This window comes from Syzygium oleosum, unplaced genomic scaffold (genome assembly GCF_021117445.2).
Source record: "Syzygium oleosum isolate NSW1041296 unplaced genomic scaffold, Sole_v2.1 Sole_v2.29, whole genome shotgun sequence".
Taxonomy (NCBI): domain Eukaryota; kingdom Viridiplantae; phylum Streptophyta; class Magnoliopsida; order Myrtales; family Myrtaceae; genus Syzygium; species Syzygium oleosum.
The window spans coordinates 2,229,512-2,254,441 of record NW_026607513.1 but is presented as its reverse complement, the minus strand read 5'-3'; the positions used below and the strand labels follow the sequence as shown (position 1 = coordinate 2,254,441).

The 24,930-nt window shown below is 41.4% G+C and overlaps 5 protein-coding genes across 6 annotated transcripts; 3 read left to right on the top strand and 2 right to left on the bottom strand.

Moving 5' to 3' along the window:
- Positions 1-354: 354 nt before the first annotated feature.
- Positions 355-916, top strand: LOC115677809 (non-specific lipid-transfer protein 2-like). The gene is made up of 2 exons (XM_030601024.2): positions 355-758; positions 880-916. The coding sequence occupies exons 1-2, from the start codon at positions 355-357 to the stop codon at positions 914-916; spliced, it is 441 nt and encodes a 146-aa protein (XP_030456884.2).
- Positions 917-3,922: 3,006 nt separating this feature from the next.
- On the top strand, positions 3,923-8,394 carry LOC115677957 (E3 ubiquitin-protein ligase COP1-like). 2 transcript variants are annotated; one of them, XM_030601210.2, is made up of 11 exons: positions 3,923-4,287; positions 5,046-5,402; positions 5,590-5,681; positions 5,779-5,844; positions 5,992-6,070; positions 6,549-6,704; positions 6,837-6,935; positions 7,185-7,289; positions 7,541-7,720; positions 7,889-7,999; positions 8,086-8,394. In XM_030601210.2, the coding sequence occupies exons 1-11, from the start codon at positions 4,177-4,179 to the stop codon at positions 8,263-8,265; spliced, it is 1,536 nt and encodes a 511-aa protein (XP_030457070.2). In that variant the 5' UTR covers positions 3,923-4,176; the 3' UTR covers positions 8,266-8,394. The 2 variants fall into 2 exon arrangements, with proteins under 2 accessions (XP_030457070.2, XP_030457069.2); XM_030601209.2 differs by having other exon boundaries at positions 3,925-4,287; positions 5,040-5,402.
- A 1,218-nt stretch (positions 8,395-9,612) lies between these two features.
- Positions 9,613-12,449, top strand: LOC115677872 (protein CLMP1). Its single transcript, XM_056303817.1, has one exon. It carries the CDS (start codon positions 9,628-9,630, stop codon positions 11,965-11,967), a length of 2,340 nt encoding a protein of 779 aa, XP_056159792.1. The 5' UTR covers positions 9,613-9,627; the 3' UTR covers positions 11,968-12,449.
- Positions 12,450-14,705: 2,256 nt separating this feature from the next.
- Positions 14,706-16,742, bottom strand: LOC115677875 (1-aminocyclopropane-1-carboxylate oxidase-like). The gene is made up of 4 exons (XM_030601116.2): positions 16,615-16,742; positions 16,229-16,455; positions 15,486-15,819; positions 14,706-15,191 (listed from the first exon to the last, which is right to left on the bottom strand). The coding sequence occupies exons 1-4, from the start codon at positions 16,717-16,719 to the stop codon at positions 14,898-14,900; spliced, it is 960 nt and encodes a 319-aa protein (XP_030456976.1). The 5' UTR covers positions 16,720-16,742; the 3' UTR covers positions 14,706-14,897.
- A 7,303-nt stretch (positions 16,743-24,045) lies between these two features.
- On the bottom strand, positions 24,046-24,601 carry LOC115677876 (probable transcription repressor OFP9). The gene has a single exon (XM_030601117.2). It carries the CDS (start codon positions 24,599-24,601, stop codon positions 24,116-24,118), a length of 486 nt encoding a protein of 161 aa, XP_030456977.1. The 3' UTR covers positions 24,046-24,115.
- Between the last annotated feature and the right edge of the window lie 329 nt (positions 24,602-24,930).

Sequence of the window (24,930 nt, the reverse complement as noted above, 5' to 3'; positions counted from 1 at the left end):
ATTTTTCTCTTTAAGCAAGGTTTTGCTTGAATTATTCGATGAACACTGCGTCAAATGACCCTGTCAAAATGCCGAAAAACTTATGTGGAGTCGGGGTCACATGTATAGACATCGTAGCATCAAGCAAGACCTATGTGGACCCTGTTGATCGATCGGTGACTTGGTCCCTCAATCATTTATCTCGAGTCCACCTAAATACTCTTATTCAAAGCCCCAATCCTCACAAAACCCCCTATAAATACACTCCCTTGCTAACTTTCTAAAACCACACTCTCACATCACCAAACCAAGCAAAAGCTACATCACCAAACCAAGCACCCTCTCTTAGAAAAGGCAATTTCACATTGCAAGAAAATGGCCAAGGCAGAAGTGAGACTATTGTGCTTTCTCTACATTGCAAGTCTATCGTTCGTTATTGTTACCGGCCGGGTTGGAGATCAGCCCGAACCGGTTCCCAGCATGGCCGGAAACGAGCCAGAACCGATCAACGATATCATGTGCGGCGAGAACATTGCGGACTTGTTGCCGTTGTTGCCATTCCTGAAGGGGTCCAATCCCTTGCCGACCACGTTGTGCTGCCATGCCGTGCAAACCGTGCAGAAGTTGGCAAACGCAAAGCAGATACGACGAGACCAGTGCGAGTGCTTCAAGAAAGCCGCTCTCGGTTTGGGAGTCGACCCCGGAAAGGCCAAGGCCCTTCCTGAGCGCTGCCATATTCATTTGCCTGTGCCCATTGATCCGAAAATCGATTGCAGCACGTAAATTAAGCATCTCTCTCTCTCTCTCTCTCTCTCTCTCTCTCTCTCTCTCTCTCTCTCTCTCTCTCTCTCTCAATGGTGTTGATTCTTACTTGAAGTTTGTTCGGTGTTTTGTCTGCAGGGTTCCATTTGGAACATACTACAATCCTGGGGCATGAAGAGATCTTCAAAAAAGAAAGAAAAATGGGAATAATCTCGTAAAAAAAAGTTCGGTTCCATGCGGTGTATGAAACAAGATCAATGAAATGAAGTTAAGAGAGAAGGAAAAAAAGATTTAACATGAAGGAGCTTCAATAGAATTTTTCAGTTTTTAAGAAATTTAACTTATTTACGCTGATAACGAGAAAGTCCTCAACTTTTCCCCATTGTCCATAAGAGATACCACTATTAACCCCCACAGATCGATACGCAGTTGCTTGGGATGTTAGTAAATTTCTAGTTTAGGAATTGGAGGTCAAATGTTCGAATCCTACCAATTGTATGTAAACTATTGTGGATCAAAGCTATCTGCACAAGTCAAATGTTTAGATTTAACTTGTTCAAAGAGCTCGTGCAATGTTCAATGGGCCTCTAGATAGTTGGAACTCTGCGCTCGTGCCCTTGGATTATAAAAAAACGAAACGAAAAGAAAGAGATACCATTGTTAAGTACGAGCAATTTCTCATTTGAGCCACTCACCCAGTTTGACTCGCATGTTATCCGTTCTATATTGTTAGTTGCGCACTTCATAACCTAATAATCAGAAATCGATAAAATATAGAGCAAACTCGATCTACTACTTGAGTCGCAATTCTAAACTGCTCATTTTAGTGGTGATGAGTCGAACTCAATTCCCTACATCCTACTATCACAGTGACAAATTGGTCCTAAGTATTGTTGCACCACTCCATACAAGGCTTACCTACATAGACTTCAAATTACTCATCATATGTAATAACGCATGTATCTACTGATGAAGCGAAAGACGCTAGTGAAAGGGGCAGAACTTTTAACATATTTAACTTAATCACTTAATTGATTGTCGTGATTATTATGCTGAGTAAAGAATACCACAAGACAAATCAATATACTAATAAAAGAAAGCATAAAATGTACTTAGGTCATTGATTGAGATAAAAAAAAATCAAAGTATAGTAGGGCAATAACTTTGGTCATAGACCCACAGGCAGTCCTTCAAATCGATTTTGTGAAATTTTATTTCTTTTAAGACACATAAAACTAATAATTATAGTAGCATTTCCCTTAAAAAAATGAAAAGAAATTCTTCAGAAACCTTGAGTTCTTAGTTGGGCAAACTGTGAATGTTCTCATATCAAGAAATATACTTTTTCCTATTTAGCCACTGATCATATATGAAAAGATAATTAAAGTAATAAATTCTTTGTTTGACTCGTATAAAAGAAACTATCTAATAACGCATACATCACCCCCAAAAAAAAAATACGTTGGAAGTAATTTGTGATTGACTTGTATGAAAATAAAAGAACACACGTAAAAACACACACACATATATTCATATATTATATATACATACATATGTATGTATGTATATATTATAGGCCTATTGCGCCTAACTTGAGTGCTTGCAGAAGGCATAAGGAAGAGGAGAACATTGTCACGGCCCCTGATATGCCATACTGATATGCCGTACTGATATGCCATCATCAATTTAATCATAACAAGTGCTCTCCTACTTAATTTAATTAGAAATATAACGGTCAACTTTTGACTCTATTGATTAGCTCTAACCCCCTTCATATATGCTAGGTAAGTGAATCAATTCTAAACTTGAACTCATCCTCATGGTGAAGCTGCATTAGAGCAATTTTCAGAAAATGGAAAATTTGACAACTTTGTTACTTCTCCTGACTAACCTCTCATTAATGACCTTGCGAAAATGGAGAAAATATTAGATAGGTTAGTCTCACATAAGTAGTACGACACTTCATTCACCGCTCACCACGCCCCGCGCTCATCAGTCTCTTTGTCTGGCTCTTCCTTTCAACCATTGCCGATGTCAATAGCCATGCCCACGAAGCCCCCACCACCAACCACCGCGACCTTACGCTGGCCTTGCCCGACAATGAACTGGTTTTTTCTTTTTTCTTGTCGAGTTAAAAGAAGGGTCGTCTTGGATTTCTTCCCATTAGGGTTTTGCATGTTTGGGCCCCCCGAGGAGGAAGACGAAGACGACGACGAGTCTTGCCCAGTCCATCGGCCGCCGTCGGAGGACGACAACATGAGCACGGCAACATCTTTGTGAGATTCTCGACGCTCTGAATACGTGGAGGCCGCCTCTTGCAGGGCGCTCTCCTCCTTCTTCCCGGGAAACAGCCTAGCTTTCATAGCCCATCATCAGCTCCATGGCCGTATCTCTCTCTCATGATTAGTGAAAGAACACATGAAGAAGTTTAGTGCAAATCTTAAGATATTAAGAGTACGTTTGTTTGAAACTTCGTGAGAAAGGAAAATATATTTCGATAAAAATCATTTTCAATATAAATTGTTGGTTTTCATATTTTTTGTGATTTAGGAAAAGTAATTTCCTCCTTGCCAAGTTGTTTTCCCCTAAATCTGTCATTTTCAACATGTGCAGAACATTTTCTGTAAATCGATTAGTTTCCCGTTATCCAAACACCGAAAAGTTGGGAAACAATTTCACATAAATAATTTTCTTTCAAACAAATGGACCTGAAACTTTCCCTTCTTGCAAGAAGGGGAAGTTATTTTTTCCCGATCTAAGCTTGTTATTTTCAGTCCATGAAAAAGATTTTCCGTAGATCGATTAGTTTCATGTCATCTAAACACCGAAAAGTTGGAAAACAATTTTCACAAAACAGTTTTCTTTCAAACAGATGGACCCCGAATAAAATTGGGCGGTATCCAAGTTGTTCATCCTAAATCGATAAGTAAGTAATGTCCATCCATGGATAACGTTTTCCGTAAACCGATTAGCTTCCCGTCATCCAAACGCACGAAAAGTCGACAAATAATTTCCTAGAAACACTTTTCTTTCGAACAAACGGATCCCGAACGAGTGGTTCCTCCTAATACACGCCACTCTATATAATAGAGTCTAATTGATGGTAGAATCCAGCGCCACGTCGTCCAGTTATGTCATATAGTCACCTTTTCACATAGTTTATTACGAAGATAGAATGCCTAGTGTGGAAGATTATGGAGACTATAGTCTCTATATAATGAATATATTCGTTTCTGTCTCCTACTTACTTCTATGATTTCTCTCTCTAGAGAAAGAGAGACTAGTGTTGCCAGTTTTTCTACGTCGTCGGTGAAGTCAATCCTCGAGTCTGCTCTCTCAAAGTAGCTTTGCCTTCGTCCTCTTGTCCAAGGCCTCTCTCTGCTCTTTCTTCCTGGGACGTAGCTCTCTCTCTCTCACACACCCACGAACGCAGAGATGGGAGGAGGCTCGGTGGGGTCGTCAATGGCCGATGCTAACGAGCTGTCGTGTCCGATTTGCATGAACTTGATGGACGACGCTTTCGTCGCGGCTTGTGGACACCAACCAGTGAGAACTCTCTCTCTTTCTCCCTGTATATGCTTTTCTTGAGAGCCATTTGCATACATACATGCTTGTAGCAGTACAATTCTACGTTTGGATTCGCGTGTCAGTTTCCTTCACGTTCTTGAAAACGAGAATCGATAACAAAGCTTTTAACACCTGTCTTGTTTGGCTTGATGGGTCAAGAACATATACATGTGTTTGATGTGGGTTCATGACACATTCGATTTCCGACCCCATCATGTAACAATCTCGTCGCAGCATATATGCTGTTGCTATTTTCGGCAAGTTATCGATCGAGGCACCGTTCGACCTGATTCAGTGTGCTTAATCCACTCCTTGATTTTCTTGAATTGTTTTGTCTGGAAAAGCATATCTGAGGTTGAAATTAGTATTGGTGAGAGTTCACTTGCAGTTTCGCCTAAGAACTTGCTGCTTGTCTCTGCTATTCATGAAAGCATGTGGGTTCTGATATAGTTGGTGACAGATCATGTCATCATCAAGGAATTACGGCAATCTATTTCCCGCCATAGAATCACCATCTTTCAACTGAGAATCACTTGAAGCCGCTATTTGATTATGTAGAAATGGTCCACATGAGAAGTTTAAATTCTTATTGAGAAGATGCACACTCGAGTTTTGTAGCATGTTTGTAGCTTCTACTTCTTCAATGTGTTGCTTCATTTATATTTAGATAGGTGAAATTGTTGTTAGCTGATATTGTATGTCGCGTTGATACTATTCTTTCTGTATTTTAGATGCAGTTTGATCTTCAAGACACTACGGAGCACATAGAGGCCACTGATATTAAGCAACATGCAGAATCTCTGGAACCAGAGAACGAATGCTTCAAGAAACTGAAGAAGTTTGATGTTTCCACTACCGCTATAGATCCACCATCTTCTTTGGTCAGGGGATCATGTTGCCATTGCGGTCAGAGCATTCAGCTCCGGTCGTATGAGACACCAGCGCCACAAGCCCAAAAGGAGAAGCTAGCAGAGTTTTCAGATTGCGCAGACATGACAGGCCTACTTCAAAAGACTGATTGCTTGAGGTTAGGTTCACAGGATACTAGTCGAACAGGGCCACGCACTGTAATGGAAGGAACGGTACTTAAAAAGGTTAGTGGTTTCACAAAATTGAACTCTTCTAGTCATCAATTAGATTGCGTAGTAGACATTTGCTGGATGCTTGCGCCACTTGATAAGTTTTTTATCAAGCATGTCATCGCCTATGGCAATTTCCTTAGTCTCTTGTAGTCTGGTTAACAAGAGATGTTATAGCTGACTTGAAAATGTACCAAAACAGGAAGAGACAGGATATGATTCAATGAAAAGAGAAGGTTGTCAATCAGGTCTCGAGGATTTTAAATCAATGTTGAGTTCTTTCATGGAGTACAGGTAGTCAATCTCTCTATCATTACATCATCTGCGGCTTCGATGTCCTGTCGTTCTGCTTTTCACTTGAAACTGTTTTCTTTCCTTCTTGTGGTTGTAGTCAATTGAAGGTCATTGCAGAACTTAATAATGGGGTTCATGTCGACTCTCGAAATATTGTCTCGAGGTGAGTTATTGGTACGCCGTTCACTGGCGGATCGGGAACTAAAAATCTGGACCATTTTGTTTTCCAGATATGTGGTGTCAGCCTCTGTTGATTTTCACTTCTTGTCATTTTTTCAAATTGTATCTGAGAGCCAATACTATTGTACAGCATAGAGCTCAATAAAGATGAAGAACTGTTTGCGACAGCTGGGATGTCAAGGACCGTTGAGGTTTTCCATTTTTCCTCGGTAAGCACTTGAAGTACAGTATCTGTTTGCACTAGCACCATGTGATCTGTCATGAGCTCTAGGTGAGTTGAAATATGAATGAACCGAAATTCGAATTCCTGAATTAACTTCAGCAAGTGAAACAGTACTAACATGTGCGATGTATAGACATGAGAACTAAATGATCTTGTGTGATTTTGATAATCGAGTAGAATTGAAACAATGTCTTTAACAGGTGAATCCGATTGATAAATGCCTCTGCCTGCAGCTCTTTATCTGTCAAAACTCATGTTTGGCGCTTTGCAATTGTCAAGAGCTGTTATTTGGTCTAACAAAGGTGTCATTGATCATGTTGAATCTATTGAACTAGCATAAGACGATGGCGATTACGGAACAAGGTTTCAATACAGTTATGGAATTCAGTGAACACGAGATGCCTAATTTTTTTTTATTTTCTGATGGCTCTATATCGATTGCTCACTTAGTTGACCTGTTATAGGTGGTGAACGGAACAGCAGTGGATCACGGACCTGTTGCGAAAATCTCCAGAGAATCGAAACTTAGTTGCTTGAGTTGGAATAAGCACATGAACAACCAATTCGCCTTTAGTGATTATGAAGGCATAGTAGCTGTTCATGATGTAGCTACTTGTCAGGTGATAAGTTAACTCCACCCCAGAAGACGCTTTTCCCGGTGTTCTTTTTCCTTTTTTTTCATTCTCCTGTCCGGTTAATACAACGACCAAAATATCCTTCTCATGGGACAAAAACATACTCACATCTTGCAGAGTATGATTCAATTTAATGAGCATGAGAATCGAGTTTGGTCGATTGATTTCTCGCACACTGAGCCTCATTTGCTCGCTTCTGGAGGCGACGGCCGCAAGGTAATATGAAGCTCTACTGATTAGATTTGCTTTTCTCGATATTGCTTGATGAGAATTACCTTGATTGGCCGTTTGGCCCGTTAGGGGGAGATACATTTCTCAAGGTTTACGCCAGCAACCGAGCAGTTCCTGTCCCTGTAGTTGTGCAGAAGCAAAGTCATTCAAATGCTTGGGTTGCATGTATCTTATATGGGCGGACTTTATGAATTTGACAAGTCTCGGTTGCGATCAATTGTGTTCATGGAACAGGTTAAGGTTTGGTCCACCAAGCAAGAAGCGAGTGTTCTTACCATCAACATGAAGGCCAACATTTGCGCTGTCAAATACGATCCTGGATCGAGCGTATACTTAGCTGTACGAGTCTTAACCTTTTCAGATTCTTTATGATCCTGCGAAAGAAATTCAATCCCAGTTGCTCGATTCACCACTACAATAATGAAGCACCAACTATCCGTGCTACATAAGACGCTAAACCGACAGATGAAACAGTCCTTTCTTTACCTCCATTTTGCCTTGTTTTTTGGTTGAATCTACTTAATGTCTCAGCATAAGTTCAAAATCGTGAACGGATTTGTAAATATTGTGTTCCTCTCCGGGTTTTGCAGGTGGGTTCAGCAGATCATAACATTTATTACTACGACTCGAGAAATATCAGACAAGTGCTGCATAAACTCGAAGGGCACAGGAAGTCTGTTTCCCATGTGGAATTCACCTCCAGCAACAACCTTGTCTCTGCTTCTATCGACAGCTCCTTGCGCTTGTGGGATATAGAGAAACGCGTTCCCGTAAGTGATCGCACTGAACTCGACTCGTACAATGTCGATTTGTGTATCACGACATCTTCGTAATGTTTTCCATAGATTTACAGTCCATGTCACATATGTTTACCGGCTTCTCAAATCCGATGTCCCCAATATATTGCAGCTAATTCATTCTATGTCCACTTTTCGCAGCTCCGCGTATTTAGAGGGCACTTGAATAGCAAAAACTTTGTGGGCCTCTCGTCGAATGGGAACTTAATAGGCTGCGGCAGCGAAACAAATGAAGTGGTCGTCTATCACAAGGTTTGATCGGCTTTTCATCGTCTCGCGACTGAAGCAGATTCAACATACATAAATGGTAACATCTTCTTCCTTGATTGGTTTGTCAGGATTTTCCTAGACCGGCGGCTTGGCACAGCTTCGATTCTCCCTGCGCGGGTCACGTCGGCAAGAATGCAGATTTGACCTTCGTAAGCGCAGTGTGCTGGAAACGCGACAGTCCGGTGATGTTAGCGTCGAACAGCCGAGGAATAATTAAAGTGCTCGCGCTTCCGTTTCAACAGATATAAGCGAATCGATGGCAAAAGATGTTGCGAATCTTGTATCGATCTAAGCATCTGATGTTTGGACATCGTTGAATCGTCGTGACATATAAATAAACGGGGAATCTGTGATGAAGTAATTCAGCCGTCATGTTTGGAACTGAGATTGTCAATTTCTTCTGCGGTAAAGGTCACTTTTGCAGAAAACTTCGAAGTAATGTTCATCATGGTGTGTTGTGGATGCACGCTAGTTATGCTTTCATCGTTCCTGATCACCATGTATTCCATCATGGTTCATGACATGATCCGTCTCCTTCGACTGTTCCTTAAATTGGTCCTGTTGCCGAGCAAAGAAATTGCTAATCTCCACGGTCTCCCTAATGCATTTTCTATAGATTTTTTGAATTTCCTAAAAGGAATTTGTTGAAAGGAAGTGATGATTTCCCTTTATTATCATCACAATGCACAAGGAGTCGCCGCCGGGCAGTGCCGACCCACGTGCAGGGCCGAGGCATGCCGGGTCGGGGCACGGTTGAGCCGGGCCCTTTTTTTAGATCAGATTAAAAAAAATTATATTTCGAAGAAAATTGAAAAATGATGAAAGAAAACTCATCAAGTGACTCGAGTGTGTTTTGCCTAGTGAAAATTAGATTAAGTTATTGTTATTGTTCTTCATTGCGATATCTATAGCGGGATTAAATCGTTGTAATAGAAAGTCAAGAAAATGAAATTAGCCAACAATTCGGGCCTAGACCGGCCCATGAAGTCCAATGGGCCTGACCCGGTCCGTGGGTCGGGTACGGGCTAGAGTATGGCGGGCCCCGTTCTCGTGCGTTAGGCACAGTAAAATAATCGGGAAGAGCGAGCTTCGAATCGGACCGTCGACAACGCCCGGGGCCCCCTCAGCAAGCCGATCCGACGGCTGAAATCACAGCTCGCAGTGATCGGACGGAGAGCATCGCATCAGGGGAGCTTCACCACCATCTCCTTCCCCCCCCAAGGCGCAGGCGCAGCTGTCTAGGGTTTCAAACCCCGGTGAAATTCCCAAAACGCCATCATTTCCATTTCCAGTTCGTCTCCTTCGACTGAGCTCCCATTTCTCTTCAATCAGCTTCCATCTAGCTTCCATCATCATCATCATCATCATCATCATCCGGTGTCACAGCAATCGAATTCTTCGCGGGAAGCTGAAAAGTTTGATCTTTTTCATGTGGGTTCTCCGTAAGTGCCTCTCTCTCTCTCTCTCTCTCTCTCTCTCTCTCTAGGTGACGTCGTTCGTTTGAGAAGCTTCTTGGGGGGGAGTCTTGAACCATTTCCGACATTGAATTCTAGGATAATTTGACCGTCGGTTGATCGTTCTGGATTGGGGGGGGAGGGAGATATAGTTTGATGGGGAAATCTGGGGGGAAGAAAAGGAAAGGGGGTTCGAACCATGTTGCCGGGGACGCTCCGGCGCCGAAAGCCAATGTGGGTGTTGATTTGGACGCGACGGTGTTCTTGAAACGGGCCCATGAGCTCAAGGAAGAAGGCAACAAGAGGTTCCAGAGCAAGGACTACGTGGGTGCTCTTGACCAGTACCACGATGCGCTTAACCTCTTGCCGAAGACCCACCCGGAGAGGGCGGTGTTCCACAGCAACAGGGCTGCTTGCTTGATGCAGATGAAGCCCATAGATTATGAGACGGTGATAGCCGAGTGCACGATGGCGCTTCAGGTTCAGCCCCGGTTCGTCAGGGCGCTGCTCAGGAGGGCGAGGGCATTGGAGGCCGTGGGAAAGATTGAAATGGCTATGCAGGATGTTCAGGTGTTGTTGGGGTCGGACCCAAATAATGGGGATGCTTTGGAGATTGCGAGACGACTGCGCATGGCGTTAGGACCGCGCCAGGAGGCCCAGCAGGACCTCCAAAGCCGGCCGTCCCCGGCTGCTCTCGGGGCTTCGGCTGTCCGTGGCGCTCCGGTTGGTGGCCTAGGGCCATGTTTGCCTGCCCGTCCGGTGCCTAAAAAGGCGGCATCCTCTGCAGCGGGAACTGTTTCATCTACGAGTAATAAGATAGAGAAGCCCCAACCAATTGGAGCAACTGAAAATGGTCCTGTGCCGAAAGCCCAAATGCCAAAACTGGTGCTAAAGCCGCTGAGGGGTTCTTCTACTGACCCTCTGGTGACTTTGAGTAAGGATAACAAGAAGGAGCAGTCGTCATCTTCGTCGGCATCAATATTGCCTCTCAGTGGTCGGCGCTCGGATCTTGCTGTTTCTTTGAGGCCGCTGAAGCTTGTTTATGATCATGACATAAGACTTGCCCAGATGCCCGTGAACTGCAGCTTTAAAGTGTTAAGGGAGATTGTAAGCAAACGTTTTCCTTCATCGAAGTCTGTTTTGATCAAGTATAGGGATAATGATGGTGATTTAGTGACTATTACATGTAGCAGTGAGCTCAGAATGGCAGAGTCTAGTGTCGACAGTCATATTGAGAAAGAGCCTGAACCGGAGAAGACTGATTCGATCGGGTTGCTTAGGTTGCACATTGTTGAGGTGACTGCTGAGCAGGAGCCACCTTTGTTGGAAGAAGATGAAGAGAAGCCTGTGGAAAGTGAGGAGGAGAACAAAGGAGACGAAAGTCAGTCTCATTCTTCTCTGGGTGAATCGGTAATAGAAGCTGGTGATTCTGCAATTGATAAAATTGAAAAAGAAGTCCCGAAAGATAAGCAGCCAGGTACTTTGGAAGATCCAGAGTGCAAGGATGTTGAGATGGATGATTGGTTGTTTGAGTTTGCTCAGCTTTTCCGCACTCACGTTGGTATTGACCCTGACGCTCACATAGACTTGCATGAGCTTGGAATGGAACTCTGCACAGAAGCGCTTGAGGAAACTGTAACGAGTGAAGAAGCTCAGAATTTGTTCGACAAGGCTGCCGCAAAATTCCAAGAGGTAGCGGCTCTAGCTTTCTTCAACTGGGGCAATGTCCATATGTGCGCAGCAAGGAAGCGCATTCCCTTGGATGAGTCTGCCGGGAAGGAGGTAGTAGCAGCGCAACTTCAAGTAGCTTATGACTGGGTGAGAGAGAAGTACTCATTGGCCAAAGAGAAATACGAGGAAGCTCTCATAATCAAGCCAGACTTTTATGAAGGATTGCTCGCTTTGGGACAGCAGCAGTTTGAAATGGCCAAACTTCACTGGTCATTTGTTCTTGCTAAGAAAATTGAGCTATCGAGCTGGGATCCTGCAGAAACACTCAAACTCTTTGATAGTGCAGAGGAGAAAATGAAAGCTGCAACGGAGATGTGGGAGAAGCTGGAGGAACAAAGGGCGAACGAACTGAAAGATCCAAACTCGAGCAAGAAGGATGAGCTGCTGAAAAGAAGGAAAAAACAAGGGGCAGAAGGTGAGCCCTCCGGGAGTGGCGGTGATGGAGAGGTCTCGCCTGAAGAAGCCGCTGAGCAAGCTGCAGTTATGAGGTCGCAGATCCACCTTTTCTGGGGCAATATGCTTTTTGAGCGATCTCAAGTCGAGTGCAAGTTAGGGATGGGTGGTTGGAAGGAGAAACTAGATGCTGCTGTCGAGCGCTTTAAGCTTGCTGGAGCTTCCGAGGCCGACATTTCAGTTGTTCTGAAGAACCACTACTCTAATGGAGATGCAGTGGAAGGAGATGGGAAAAAGGTTGACAACACTAACGCTGACGCAAACTTGGAAAGTGAGAAGAAGGAAGAGGTTGCTCAAGTATTAGAGAAGTGATTTGGAGCGCTAAGCTACGTGTTCCGTAGATTGCAAAGGATCACCTTCACATCTTCTGAGTGCAAAATTATGCTAGGGGGGAACACAGCCATTTAATCATTGAGGGGTGAGTTGGGGGAATTTTTTGACCCATCATCAATAAAATTGCTTGGGACAAGATTTAAATTTTCTTTTATTGAAAAGATTTTGACCTTGAGCCTTCTTTGGTAACTTTGAAGGTGGTGTTACCTTGTTTGCAGGATTAACGAGCTTTCTGCAAACGACAAGATTAGTTTATACTTTTGGCTTTGCTCTTCATTGTCTATCTTGAATGCAATTTTTTCTCCCGGTGGGTTGGTTTACATCCTTATTTTGGATATACTCGAGTGTTGCGTCGTAAGACCTGATTTCAGACTTCCTGAAGTTTAAGAAAATCAGATTAGCAATGCCAGAGTTTGGCTTGTGTTATGACAATGCGTTGTGAACGCATTATACTTTGACAATCATTTTGCAGACAATTGTTTCCATACACTCATTGATATCGTCACATTGCCTCTTCAAGAATAATAGGCATACGGTATTTGTCCCCTTTCATAAATTTTCCAGTGATTCCTCGTGCTATGTATCTCTCGATTTAATAAATTTGAAGAGGAAACTTTATTATTTTACAAGTTTTTACATGAAGCTGATGGTTATATCTTATATGTGATAACAATCAAGTATCTGAATCTAGCATAACTAATGGAGTTGGTGCCTGGGATGTATCCTTTCCCGAGTTCGCCTGCTGTTTTCTAATTCTTGCCGAATGAAGTGTTCAATTAATCGGTTGGTTGAATTAATGCTAAAACATTCTTTGCCATTCTTGCATCTCTTTTACAACAGACATATTCACTACGTCATGCTTTAAAACATGTTACTTTTGATTTTTCTTTTTCCGTAGCACTGGCTGGGCTACATGATTACATTCTTCAAATCCTTGGCTGATGAGTCAAGTGATCTCTTCCTTCTAGACTAGCATTCTGCCTATCACAGGCGAACATTGTCACAACTGCATGGCAGTGTGCTCTTGTGATGTACAGATTCAAAATCTGAAGTTGACTAAAGCATGTAATCAATTTCTTGCTTGTGATGCGATGCAAACTTCAACCCGTTAGTCTTTGTACTTGTTCGTGATTGTTGGACACTCTGCAGGCATTTGATGTGAAGGATTACTTTTATGCCTGTTAAAGTGCCGGAACTCTGTTTTTCTTATCCTTTGTTCTTCAACTTCTGTCTCTCACCAACTCTGTTTTTCTCTCTATTGCAGCTACCTAAGGACCTAACTCCTAATGCCAGTTTGTAAATCCTTGAGCTAATAACAATTAGAGTTGTTCTTTTCGCTAGCTCTTTGTAAATGATCAATCCTTTCTTTTGAGCTGATACAAAGTGCAAATTTTGTGTGCAAAGTGTATTTTTGCCCTAATCAAATTACAGCTGAAAACCTAACCAAAAAAAAATTACAGCTGAAAAAATGAAAGCCCCTCCATAACATTGGTGTGATTCCATCTTGGTTCTGTGGAGGAGGATTATGGATAATTTGGGAAGGTGTTAAGTGTGTATGCTCCACTTGCAGAAGTTATAATCTGATTTGTCGAACTCCCCAGATTGTAATTATATCTTTGGTTTATTATTGAGAAAGACCTCCAAAAGTGGAAAGTGAAAATGAACTCTTCTCGAGCATGCTCTAGCTACAGGATAGAGAGAAAAAGCCCTTTCCTCTGGCTTTGGCTTTTATGCCGTCCTAGGCAGCAATAAAGTTTGGTAATCACTTTGCAGCTTAGGGTGCGCTTGATAACTTCCTAAATAGCAACTGATTTTATTCTTTTGTACCGTGAAATAAAAAAAGAACAAAAATCTGTTCGGTAAATATTTTGTTCTTAGGCACAAATGTGTTTTCAAAATCAGTTTTGAAGCGGAATCAAGAATAAAAAAAAAAGTTGATTCTTGATTCTGGGAAAAAGAATCGGAAATAAAAGAGAATTTTTTTTTCTTTTTCTTCTTTTCTGTTCTTCTTTCCTGGCCGGCCACAAGCCAAGGCCGACAAGGGCGTCGCGGCTCTCGCCGAATCCGGCAAGGGCGGGACCCTCGCGACTTGGGCGAGGGTCGCCGTCACCGGCCTAGGCAAGGGTGGCCCTCACCGGCTTGGGCGAGAGTTGGAAAAGACCGGCGAGGGCAACCCTTGCCTAGGCCGTGAGGGTCTAGCCCTCGCTGGAAGAGCAGCCCTTGCCCAAGCCGCAAGGGTCTAGACCTCGCCGACCCGGCCATGGCCAAGAAGGAGAAGAAGAAAAAAAAAAAGAAAAAAACATTAAAATATTTAAAAATATTATCAATAAAAAGAAATTTTTTGCCGTTACCAAACGCATTTATATTCTTTTTCTATTCCGGGAATGGAAAATTTAGGCCTTTATCAAATTCCTTCAAATGCTTAGAAATTATTTTCGAAAATAGAATAAAAAATATCATTTCTGAGCAAAAATTATTTTTTAAAATAAAACGGTTAACAGACGTATCCTTAGAAAGCCTTCTCAGGAGGTTCTCTTTGAGGTGACATGTTTTTTTTGGCTTGGTTAGGTGCTGACACAGTTAGGAGTAGATCTCAAGTCGGAATTAAAAGTATGTTGTCTCGGTCTCGTAACGTCATTCCTTGTTTGTCAAGTGTTAGAATGAAGACGACGCGACTATCCTTTCCTTCGAGTTCTTCACTTCAGGAGACGTAATACTCATCAGCACCAAAAGCTATTATAAAAGCCTCAGCAATCACTAGTACAAAATTCAAGATAAACACGCTACTTGAAACACAAGCAAAGCACTCAGAATCTCCAGAACTACATAGAGCGAGATTCATTACATTAGTAGACCAAACCACGACACAAAACCCACTCCTTAGTCACAAGGGACTCACCATTCGACACTCAAGCGGTTGCGATGGGACCCGTAGCGATGGTGGATTCCATGGCTTTCATGGCTTCGAATCTCGGTTCCTTCGCCTGGAACTTAAGCCCTGCATACAACTTCATGTAATCCTCAAACACAAACTTGGGATAGACTCGGCCTTTCTCTGCTTCTTCCTTCTCCAACAGTGCTGGTGCGGGACAGATGACGGCATCACTCCCGGGGTTGTAAAACGATGCTATGGACATTCTGTTCCCATCTGTCTGCGCAATGACCCGGTGCTCCACACTCTTGTACTTGCCATTTGTAATGACCTACACAAAGAAAAGACACAGATACAAAGAAAAGCTATCATTACTGTGAACTAAACCTTTTCCGACTCTCCTTTGGTCTTATTTTACTCGTAAACTTCACCAAGCGGCAAGCAGGAGCACGTGGGTCGATAGGGAATAGAAATATCACTTGAAAACCGAATATGGCCTCAGTAAAACTGAACAAGGTCAGGGCATGCTGTTCGGCCTTTCCGGTTTACGAGATTCTTCCGACACTGCTGATGAGATAAGCGAATCAGTTAGCTTGTATAGCTAGAAATATCATGCATAGATTACCTCTAGTTGGTCACCTAAGTTGATAACAATCGAATGCCTCAGGGGAGGGACATCGATCCACTTGCCGTCCTTGAGGAGTTGGAGGCCGCTGACCTTGTCGTCCTGGAAGAGGAGGATGATCCCGCCGGCATCGGTGTGGGCCCGGAGGCCCTTAATAAGCTCTGGGTTCGGGCACGGAGGGTAGTTGCTCACCTTGGTTCCAAATGTTGGCCCCTTGGATCCGTAGAACACCTTCTTCAGGTACCCTTTCTCAAGACCGAGGTTCTCACACAGCAGATCTAGGAGTTGCTCTGCTAGCTTCTCTATCTCCAGTGCAAATTCTCTCATCACCTCCCTGTTTTCATGAACATCACAATGCGGGCTCGTTAATCGTTTTAGCGGTATGAAATGAGCCAGACCTCTTTGGATTCGAGCTCAAACTACGTTTGCGCTTCAAGATCAAACTATGATTTGAGAACAATGGTTCTTTTCTTGTTTTCTGACCAGCAAAGAGAGGCTATGCTTTTTTATTACTCGGTAATGTAACACATTGTGGATTCGGTTCCACTGTTATCAATGTCCCTTGCATTTCTGGACTCGAACCAAACCAACGGCCTCAGATGGTATGCTCCCTATCGGAAACCAAATCAGCTTGAAATTTTTTGACAAACTGCCTTCTTTTCGTGGACAGTTCGCTAGTTCCTACCATGTCACTAGTGGTGCTACTAGTAGTAGAAAGGAACCATATCTAAGTAATATCTAACCTGTAATCTTCTTTGAGATCCGGGACTTCGGACATGTTGGAGACGGGGAGATGGCGCAAGAAGAAGGTGCTCTCCCAATCGATGTTGTCAATTTCGGACTGAACAGCCTCAAGTCCTTTGCTTGCCACCATTTCCTTGAATTTCCTCTCCATGCATTCTCTGTAGTGACCCTTTGTGAGCCTCTCCACAGAGTCCATCAGCTCATGTGATATCCCATGATTCAGCAACTTCACATATGCATTGAAAAGAATCAAAATAAATATGAGAACACTCAAATTTACCAAGGAAATCTGTTGCAGAACCATGAATGTCAAAAGGCGATGTTTTGTTCAAAAATTCTTGAAAAGGTGACAAACTTCATATAGGACACTCAGGTTCGTAAGTACCTCAAAGAAGCCCCAGTTTTCACAAGCATCTTTTATCATCTCCATGGTCACTCCTCTCTCCTCACCATTCAACTTCTCCCAGTCGATCACTGGGAATTTCTCCATCTCTCTCTCTCTCTCTCTCTCTCTCTCAAACTTGTATGTGTGAACTGTGAAGAGAAGTTCAGTTGGGTGATATTTATAGGCCAGGAAAAGTGGCGAAGAAAAGAAATAAGATAGATAAAAAAGAAAAGGAAAGAAGGTATGGTACATTTGTCTGACAAGGTGGAGCATAGAAAATGATAAATCCAAATCTAAGTGAAACAGGACTCGTGCAACAAGAGTTGAGCTCACATCCTGATGGACCCCCTTCAACATTGTCTTTCAGGCCTTCTGTATTGTCCGTGATCCAGTCATTATCCTGTCATCTCTTATTTCTCAAGAATAAGTAATTTAACCAATGAAAACATTACAACCCCTATGATAAATACCGGGCATCTATCACGCTATAAATTCTTTTCTTGACAGCTTAAGCTTTTGACATCAGCCGTCTTATATAATGTCAAAGTTTTTGACTGATTAGAGTTCCAATTTTATCCAATGCAAAACTCTCAACGTCGTGCTCTCGTCTTGTGCTTATGATGGACGATTCGAAAGTACTTTGTGATACTCCAAGCACGGATCTGAAAACTAGTATCACGTACAACTTACTTTTGCACATTGAGTACATTTGATGCTGTGACCATTGATGAGATAAATGGAGTGCTTTTCAAGATAAATATACAAGATATACATATCCAAACATGCTAATGTACATGTAAGTATGTAATCCTATTACACCATCACATGAATCATAGTTTTGGCTTGCTATCTTTACGATGCATCATGTGGTCTGACCCAAGTTATCGCGAAAAAACACAATGATAATGGAACTATTTGCATGCTTAATGTGCAAATACCGGATAATCTCAAAGAGAATATCTACTTTATCGTGTCTTCTATCAAGTTTCATCGTAAAACAAACTAAACTGAACCATAAGAAAAATAAGTATGCTTATTTGAAAGGATGTCTGTTTCTGTAATCATTGTTAGGATGTTTCTATTGAATTCAACAAGAATTATTGTACTTAAGTTTTCTGGTTTCTCAATCAACATATGTATGTGGAAAATATTCACATGTTGATTGTGCACGAAGGTTTCGATACACAACTGATTTACTTCTTCTGCAGATGATTTCTCCGAGCCTCTAGGGAAACTTGATGAAAGTGTTGGGAATCTTTAACCACACGATTTCTCTCTTCTCGCTCATCTTCAGTTTGTATGCAGCCACGGCGTCATTATCCACTAATCCATACCTATTTTGCAGGGTGGTGGTTCTCTTTACTAGGAGTTGAAGATCTCAAAATGAAGCGACAGTTGATGAAGTAAGTTGGTGGCCCAGTTGGGATGAGGCTGTTCCTCACTAATTGAGGCCAGGCTTGGCTTTGCTTTCCCTGCAACTTCGCCCCAAAGACGAGACAGAGAGTGGCTGCTGCTTTTTGGCCATGCACTCTCCTCTCTCTTCTGTCTGTCTTATGCCCCCAACTTCACTTCTACGAAGCCGCTTTCCTGTTTTCCTTGTATGTAGACTATTTTTGGACTCTTCTCCCTATAATTGATTCTTTATAGTCTCTACCAAAATGATGGTGCTGGATAAACCATTTTATAAGGTCATGGTTGCTCTTTGGAGAACTTTTAGAAGCACATGGGAGCAGGGTGTTGATTGGGGCATACGCATGAAAGTCTTAATTAAACGATCAATCGTTGGATATATTTTCAATCAGGTCTGGCTCTAGCCTTTTTGGGCTACTCCATGGGTAACTCTGACACAAATACTCACGAGACTTTACTACTCCTGTTGCCTTACAAACTTTACATCCTAAGAGTTTCATAATGAGAGGAGCTTTTACTGATAGAACTATGTTCTTCATGGAGCTTACAGTTCGGAACATAATGATAATAGCCTATTCACAAGAGGGTTAGACCATAAGTCGAATCAGTCGTTTCCTAGGGTACTATAGTTCGTGAGTACCTACTTCTTTAGAGAGACACGAGTTACTAAACATATATTGTGTTAGATTGTTTACTCAATGATGAACATGTTCAAAAACAGCATACACTGTTCACTCATATGACTTTCTTCCTGCTGAGGCGGAACACAAAACGGCAAGAATGACGTTAGACCAGATTACATGACAATTACAGAATATCTAATGTGATTCTGAAGATCAAAGGTAATAACCGAGAGATTCTGATACATATCTCAAAATCTAATCCTCTCTCTCTCTCTTTACTCTTAAGAAATAATGGGAAACTGAGTTGGCAGGAGAAAAAACCCACCAACCACTTTAACTCCGTACGCTAACAAGATCATGTTAATCTAGGGAAAATTATTTAAAAAATCATAAACTCATTACACTTTTATCAATCATAAACCTTTTAATTGTATCAATTGATTTACATTTTATTTGGTTGTTCGGATTTGGATTGGAATAAGATAAGATAAAGGGGATTTGAAATCCTCTACATATTCCCAGATTGTTAATTATCCTATCATATGTTTAGTGCAGCTTAATATAGGATTTGGAATTTTTGAAAAAAAAAAACTTTGATAATCTTCGAAGATCTGCAATTTAAGATAATATTGAAAATCTTTGAAAATTTCATCTTTGACTTTGGTCCTCCGGTATGTGAGACTCAAACCCTCTCGATCACGTCTCTTTGGGATGTGGTCCTCGGGAGGATGACATCTCTCAATCGACACGAGTCACGTAATTTTGGGATGGCTTCATGAACAGTAGGAGGCACTTCTTGTGGGTCCTACGGCCATTGCCGAAGAAAGCGGCTAAGAGAGGCGACAATGGAGAAGGTGTGCATCGTGGGATGGACCTGCAAGAGGATGTTCTGCACCATGGTGCCATTTCAGCATTCTTGATGTTGGAAATCGACACTCGACCCTGATGGTGTGTTGGCCATTCTTCGTCAATCAGCAGGTGAACAGCAGGCTCCAGAGTCTTGCGTGAAAGGTCGGGCTCGAAGTGAAGGACGTATGTGACTGGGGTGGAAAGAATGATCTATGCAAATCCGGCACGACTATCATCTTTAGGCTTCTTTTCACCCTTGCTCGTCAGAACACGAACATTCCAGCAGTGGTTGGAAATGACAATGATTGGTAATTTTGGCGGGGGTCCTCAAGCGATAGTGCCGGCGAAGCAATATCATATGCGTTACTTTATCACTCCCTTAAAAGATAAAATATGATATTTTTTAGGTATATAGGCCGGATAAGAAATCCGGCATTTTATCCCGATGTATTCGGATTTATCCGGTCCGAAAAACATCACCAAACACCGAATAAGATAACAATTATCCTATCCAGACTCAAATTTGGACCGCCAAACGCAACCTTAGAAATTTTTGGACAAACTTCCCTGTTAATCTAAAGTGTTTACCAAGCTGTCATATTTAACCCCTTTAGCAATTGGTGCGTACCTTTTTGTTGCTTTCAATTCCTTTTCCTCGTCTTTATTTGAAGAAAAGAAGAAATAATAGTGTTGATAGTTAAATGGAAACCCTAGCTGAACTGTTTCACTTTCGGTGTAGTCCCATGCCAATCAAGCTTTTTTATCAGATGCTGCTACTAGCTAGCTAGATTCTGATTTCCCCTGGCCATTGTTCCTAACTTAGTACTATGAATGTTAAACAACTTGAAATAAAGAATGTTCGAAAAGCGCAATCAAACAGAACCGAAATTCCAGGATCGAATCTATGGGCTTTTAGCAGATTGTAGTATTACGAGTGTTGGTACTAATCGTCACTGCCTGGAAAGATTTGTTCGTGTTTTCGTAAACCCTAATGCCATTATCATCCTCTTCATCTCGAGTCGGAGAAATTTCAATGTATATTGCCTTTGATGCAATTAAGTAACTCAAAGTTTTTCGATAGGCTACCCTTAGGGTTTGTACCCCATATGTTTTTTTCTTCCGTTTCTACTTGCTATTGCTTTGTTACGTTCGCATCCGAAATGGGAAATCAAGAGCATCACATTGTTTGTGTAGGAGCCTCAAGTACCCAAATGAAATGGTACAATTGGTAGCAATTCACATAAACCGTTGTCAATAGAGACCAAAACATTATTATGATTTATAATCATCAAATTGTTTGGCTAACGTGGAACCTCCCACGCTTCAAGAAAAGTGTGGATCATCATCATGGCACCAGCAAGAAAGAACACACTACTTGTAGACATGTCTGAGACAATATCAATTGTTTCTGGAGGAGGTTGTCTCGTCGTGACAATTCTGATTCTGAAATTTAAGTACCAGATACTGTGAATCCTCCATAATTCAGGATCCATGGAGTCTTTCTTTTTCTAGCTTTTAACGTGTTACTGTTTTTTGTGGCCTCCAATGTTCACTTTGAAGGGTTGTGGTTCATCTGGGCACTCACGAATAGTTCATCAACACTTGTAGCATTCTAAACCTAGTAAGATGCACCTTTTGGATTTTACTGAAATTGTCCAATCAGTGCACAACCTATTATATGGATGTCAATTCGGTTATATTTGTATGAAATTATAATGTAGTCTTTTTGATCAATTTTTTGAGAGGAAATCACTAACATGGTAGTGTGACGACCGACGATGACTGGACCGGTATATTACAATCCCCGACAAAAATTGGCCAGAAAGACTGCATTAAAATTTCGTACAAATATTTAAAATTGAATTGGTAAAATTGAAAAGTTTAGGATTGAATTTGCAATCATGTAATAGGCCCAAGGCTAATTAGGTGATCATTTTTCCCTATTTATTTCCTTTAAAAAAGACAATTTTCTGACCAAAGAGATGACTAGAACCTATTTATGGTATCATGATGATTGATTAATGTATTCGATAATTGGAAATTGTAAATCCGATGACACCACTTGTGAAAAAATATTTTATATTGATGGAGGACAAAACAGAAAATAGTGATCTACTATTTTTTTCATGTGAGAAGACTATTAAAGTGGATCGAATTCTTTTTCATAAATATATAACAACTGGAGTAAGGCTAATACAAAAAAAAATCTCAAACTGGTATATTCATATCATATTTATCCCAAACTAATTTTTGAGTCACAATTTCTTCCAAATTATTACACCCGTACCACATTTACCACAAACTAATTTTTATGTTATAAAAGAACCAGTGCACCCGCCACATTTACACTAAACCGATATACTCGTGCCGCATTTACTCAAATTGTGAGGTAATAATCTGGGATTTTTTTTGGAGTGACTGTGAAATGTGTGTACCAATTCGGAAATTTTTGTGACACAAAAATTAGTTTTTGGGTCAATGCTGCATGAACTATTTTGGGAATTATGGCGGTATTAATCATATACAAAATCACGATACATTCTCTCTTTTCACAAAGAGATCTTTAATAAAAACTTTTATGATAGAGAGAGAGTGTGTGTGTGGCATTTACAAGTAGAAGACCCAAATTGGGAAAAGTTAATCCGGCACCCTTTGCACATGCCATGCTTTTGTCAAGCACTCACCCACACAAATAGTCCCATGTCATCCCTATCCCGCATGCCCAACTCTCATTCTCTTTATCTTTAGGGTAATCCATCAAATCTCTATGGTTTCAATGATGATTGTGTTTCATTTCCACTAGCTAGTCCGATCTAAATCAACCTCATCATCTAGTGGTTGCCATTTCATGTTTAGGTTTGGTGCGTGCGTGTGTAAATATCTATCTACATGATAGAAGACACACCTAGGAAAGTTGGGGAGTGATCTCATTGTTTTGGCACTACAGCCGTTTGGAGTCGATGGTCCAAAAATGAATTTCATGTTACATTTGATAAAAGACCACGGTCGTGGATCTTAAATCTGATCATGGGCTCGGCGGTCCACGGGCCACAAGTGCCCAAAGGTATCTTTTGGCGGGCCTGGGCAAGGCTCGGACCGATTGGGCCCAAGTCAAGCCCACCTAGCTCGCGAGTTTTTCTAGGAATAAGTGAATTGAAAATCCTACAACTCGTGACAAAAGTGCAATTGAGTCTTAAAACTCATCACGAAAGTGCAATTAAGTCATAAAACTTGTTAAATTGGTTTAATCAAATTCTACCATTGATTACACTTTTTTAAAGTTTTAGAACTCGATTGTACTTTCGTGACAAGTTTTAGGATTTGATTTTCTCGTATTAATAGTTTTATAACTCAATTGCACTATCGAAACAAGTTTTATGACTCAATTTTATTTTCGTGACAAGTTTTACGACTCAATTTCACTTTCGTAACAAGTTTTAAGGACTTTCAATGCACTTATCCCTTTTATATATATACTTGATATGTGAAGCACAAAACTTTGATTGGATAACTTCATATGCTTCAAGAGTTATACAAGTGAGTTGGATCAAAACCTACTCGAATAATCTTGTTTGAATTCCACCATTGTTTCAAAAATACACTTAGACCTTTATCTTAATTTCCCTCCAATCCTTCATCCAAAAGTCTATCCCACAAAAATTTTAACTTGGGGGTGTTACTCAAGTGCTGCCACTTGAATAGTCTTTGGCCCCATCAATCCGAACATGGGCCGGGCCACAATGCTTGGCTTGATTTTCAAAGTATAGTTCAATTGGTGGACTATTATAGAAGGTTAGCTTGGGCCAGAGGAAGATTAAATTAGCGACAAGCCCGAGATGAAAATACCCAATTAGCGCTATAACAACCGCTGGTATAAATCTCATACATTTTGGAACACTTATGTTTGTTTTACTGAAAATGGATGCATTTTTTCACGAAATAAACGGAGCTTTATTTGAAAATTTATCTTTCCAATTGTCATTCGTTCATTTCATTCCAGTACGGCTTTCGCCATGTTCTTATAATTAATTTCAAATTTTCTTATCTTTCTTATGCTTTTCTCTGAAACTTTACTTTATATTTCACCCCGGTCTTCTTTTAACTAATATTCTCTTTTTGGCTTTTAGCATGGAGATCGTTGTTATTGCCGAAACACAATATGGTAACACGAGGATGGCCTCTTGGATACATAAACTCCTAATTTCCTCCTTTCTCATACTCATTGGTACAAAAAAAAAACCAGTTTGACAATCTAAAAAGGAAATAAAAATTTTGATATTCCTGCCAATATGCAGGATTAGCATCTTTTACAGTTTAACAAGAGACACATTTTTTTTTTTGTTTCATCGCTGACATAGCAAGCTGCAATATTTCCTTTCTCTCTGCCCGCACAGCCAGAAAAAGATAGTTTTCTCACTGACCATCATGTCATCGTTCGAAGATCTAGAGCTGCAAATCCAACCGCATAGATGCAAAGGAAAAAGAAGATCAAAATCTTGGTCGTTTGACGTTTGAGGGAGTGCGTATATCTGGTTGAATCTGTAAAATGCTTCACATGCTTTTTTGAATCGAAACTTAATAATCAACTAACACTCTAGGAAATCCTCAGTTAATGTCCATCAATGGCATTTACAACACAAGAACAGCCTTGTGCATACATCGTGAAATACCTCTAGTATCAACCCTCTATACTCGTCCGAATTCATCGAGATGTAGTAATTCAAGAGACGCCTGAGGTCCTTCGGGTCGTCGATCTTGTTTACCGTTATCATCTCGACCATGGACTCCTGGAAATCCTCCCGCGGATCGTGAGAGCTCTTTTCCATCGCCATCATCACGACGAACCGCTTCTCTTCCTCGCCTCTTTGCCTCCTGATTCTCTCCAAACGATGCCTTGCCTCTTGCCTTTCCCTTATCATTTGGTCTAGCCTCTCTTGGACCATTGCGTGCGCTAGGCTCGAGATCGTGGCAAACCGCTCGGAACCGGCGCTCTCAGCTTCCTCCGATGAGGACGACACGCTCAACCGACAGCTGCAACACAATGTCCTGCACCCTCTACTGGTTTGAAGCCTCTGCTTCTTGTGCGATCTTGAGGATTTCATCATCCTCAAGCATGATGGTTTGAGAAAGCTTTGAAGAAGTGTGTGGGCGGAAAAACAAAACACTTAAGCGAGAATTGGGCAAGTGGGTCACGTTACTTATCATTGTGTCTCTAGTGTTTAGCACATTCGATGGCGTTATCAAATGACTGAAAAGATGTGAATTGGAGGAAGATCTACAAGGAGATTGGGGAGCATGTTCTGTTGTTTAATTGAGGATGTTATGATTAAGCTGAGTAGACAAGGTCTCGTTCCCTTTATTAGGTGTCAAAGACTCGCTTTTTACTACAGACATCAATTAACTAGTGTGGCAAGAATAAGATCTTTCTATTAGG

What these genes read in the sequence shown, in the direction of transcription:
- LOC115677809 (XM_030601024.2), top strand. Translation starts at nt 355, where the DNA reads ATGGCCAAGGCAGAAGTGAGACTATTGTGCTTTCTCTACATTGCAAGT. An exon ending in CCGAAAATCGATTGCAGCAC is followed by an intron (nt 759 to 879) that starts GTAAATTAAGCA and finishes TTTTGTCTGCAG; the next exon opens with GGTTCCATTTGGAACATACT.
- LOC115677957 (XM_030601209.2), top strand. Translation starts at nt 4,177, where the DNA reads ATGGGAGGAGGCTCGGTGGGGTCGTCAATGGCCGATGCTAACGAGCTG. An exon ending in ATGATGTAGCTACTTGTCAG is followed by an intron (nt 6,705 to 6,836) that starts GTGATAAGTTAA and finishes CACATCTTGCAG; the next exon opens with AGTATGATTCAATTTAATGA. An exon ending in ATATAGAGAAACGCGTTCCC is followed by an intron (nt 7,721 to 7,888) that starts GTAAGTGATCGC and finishes CACTTTTCGCAG; the next exon opens with CTCCGCGTATTTAGAGGGCA.
- LOC115677872 (XM_056303817.1), top strand. Translation starts at nt 9,628, where the DNA reads ATGGGGAAATCTGGGGGGAAGAAAAGGAAAGGGGGTTCGAACCATGTT.
- LOC115677875 (XM_030601116.2), bottom strand. Translation starts at nt 16,719, where the DNA reads ATGGAGAAATTCCCAGTGATCGACTGGGAGAAGTTGAATGGTGAGGAG. An exon ending in AAAACTGGGGCTTCTTTGAG is followed by an intron (nt 16,456 to 16,614) that starts GTACTTACGAAC and finishes GCATATGTGAAG; the next exon opens with TTGCTGAATCATGGGATATC. An exon ending in ACTTAGGTGACCAACTAGAG is followed by an intron (nt 15,192 to 15,485) that starts GTAATCTATGCA and finishes TTCTTTGTGTAG; the next exon opens with GTCATTACAAATGGCAAGTA.
- LOC115677876 (XM_030601117.2), bottom strand. Translation starts at nt 24,601, where the DNA reads ATGATGAAATCCTCAAGATCGCACAAGAAGCAGAGGCTTCAAACCAGT.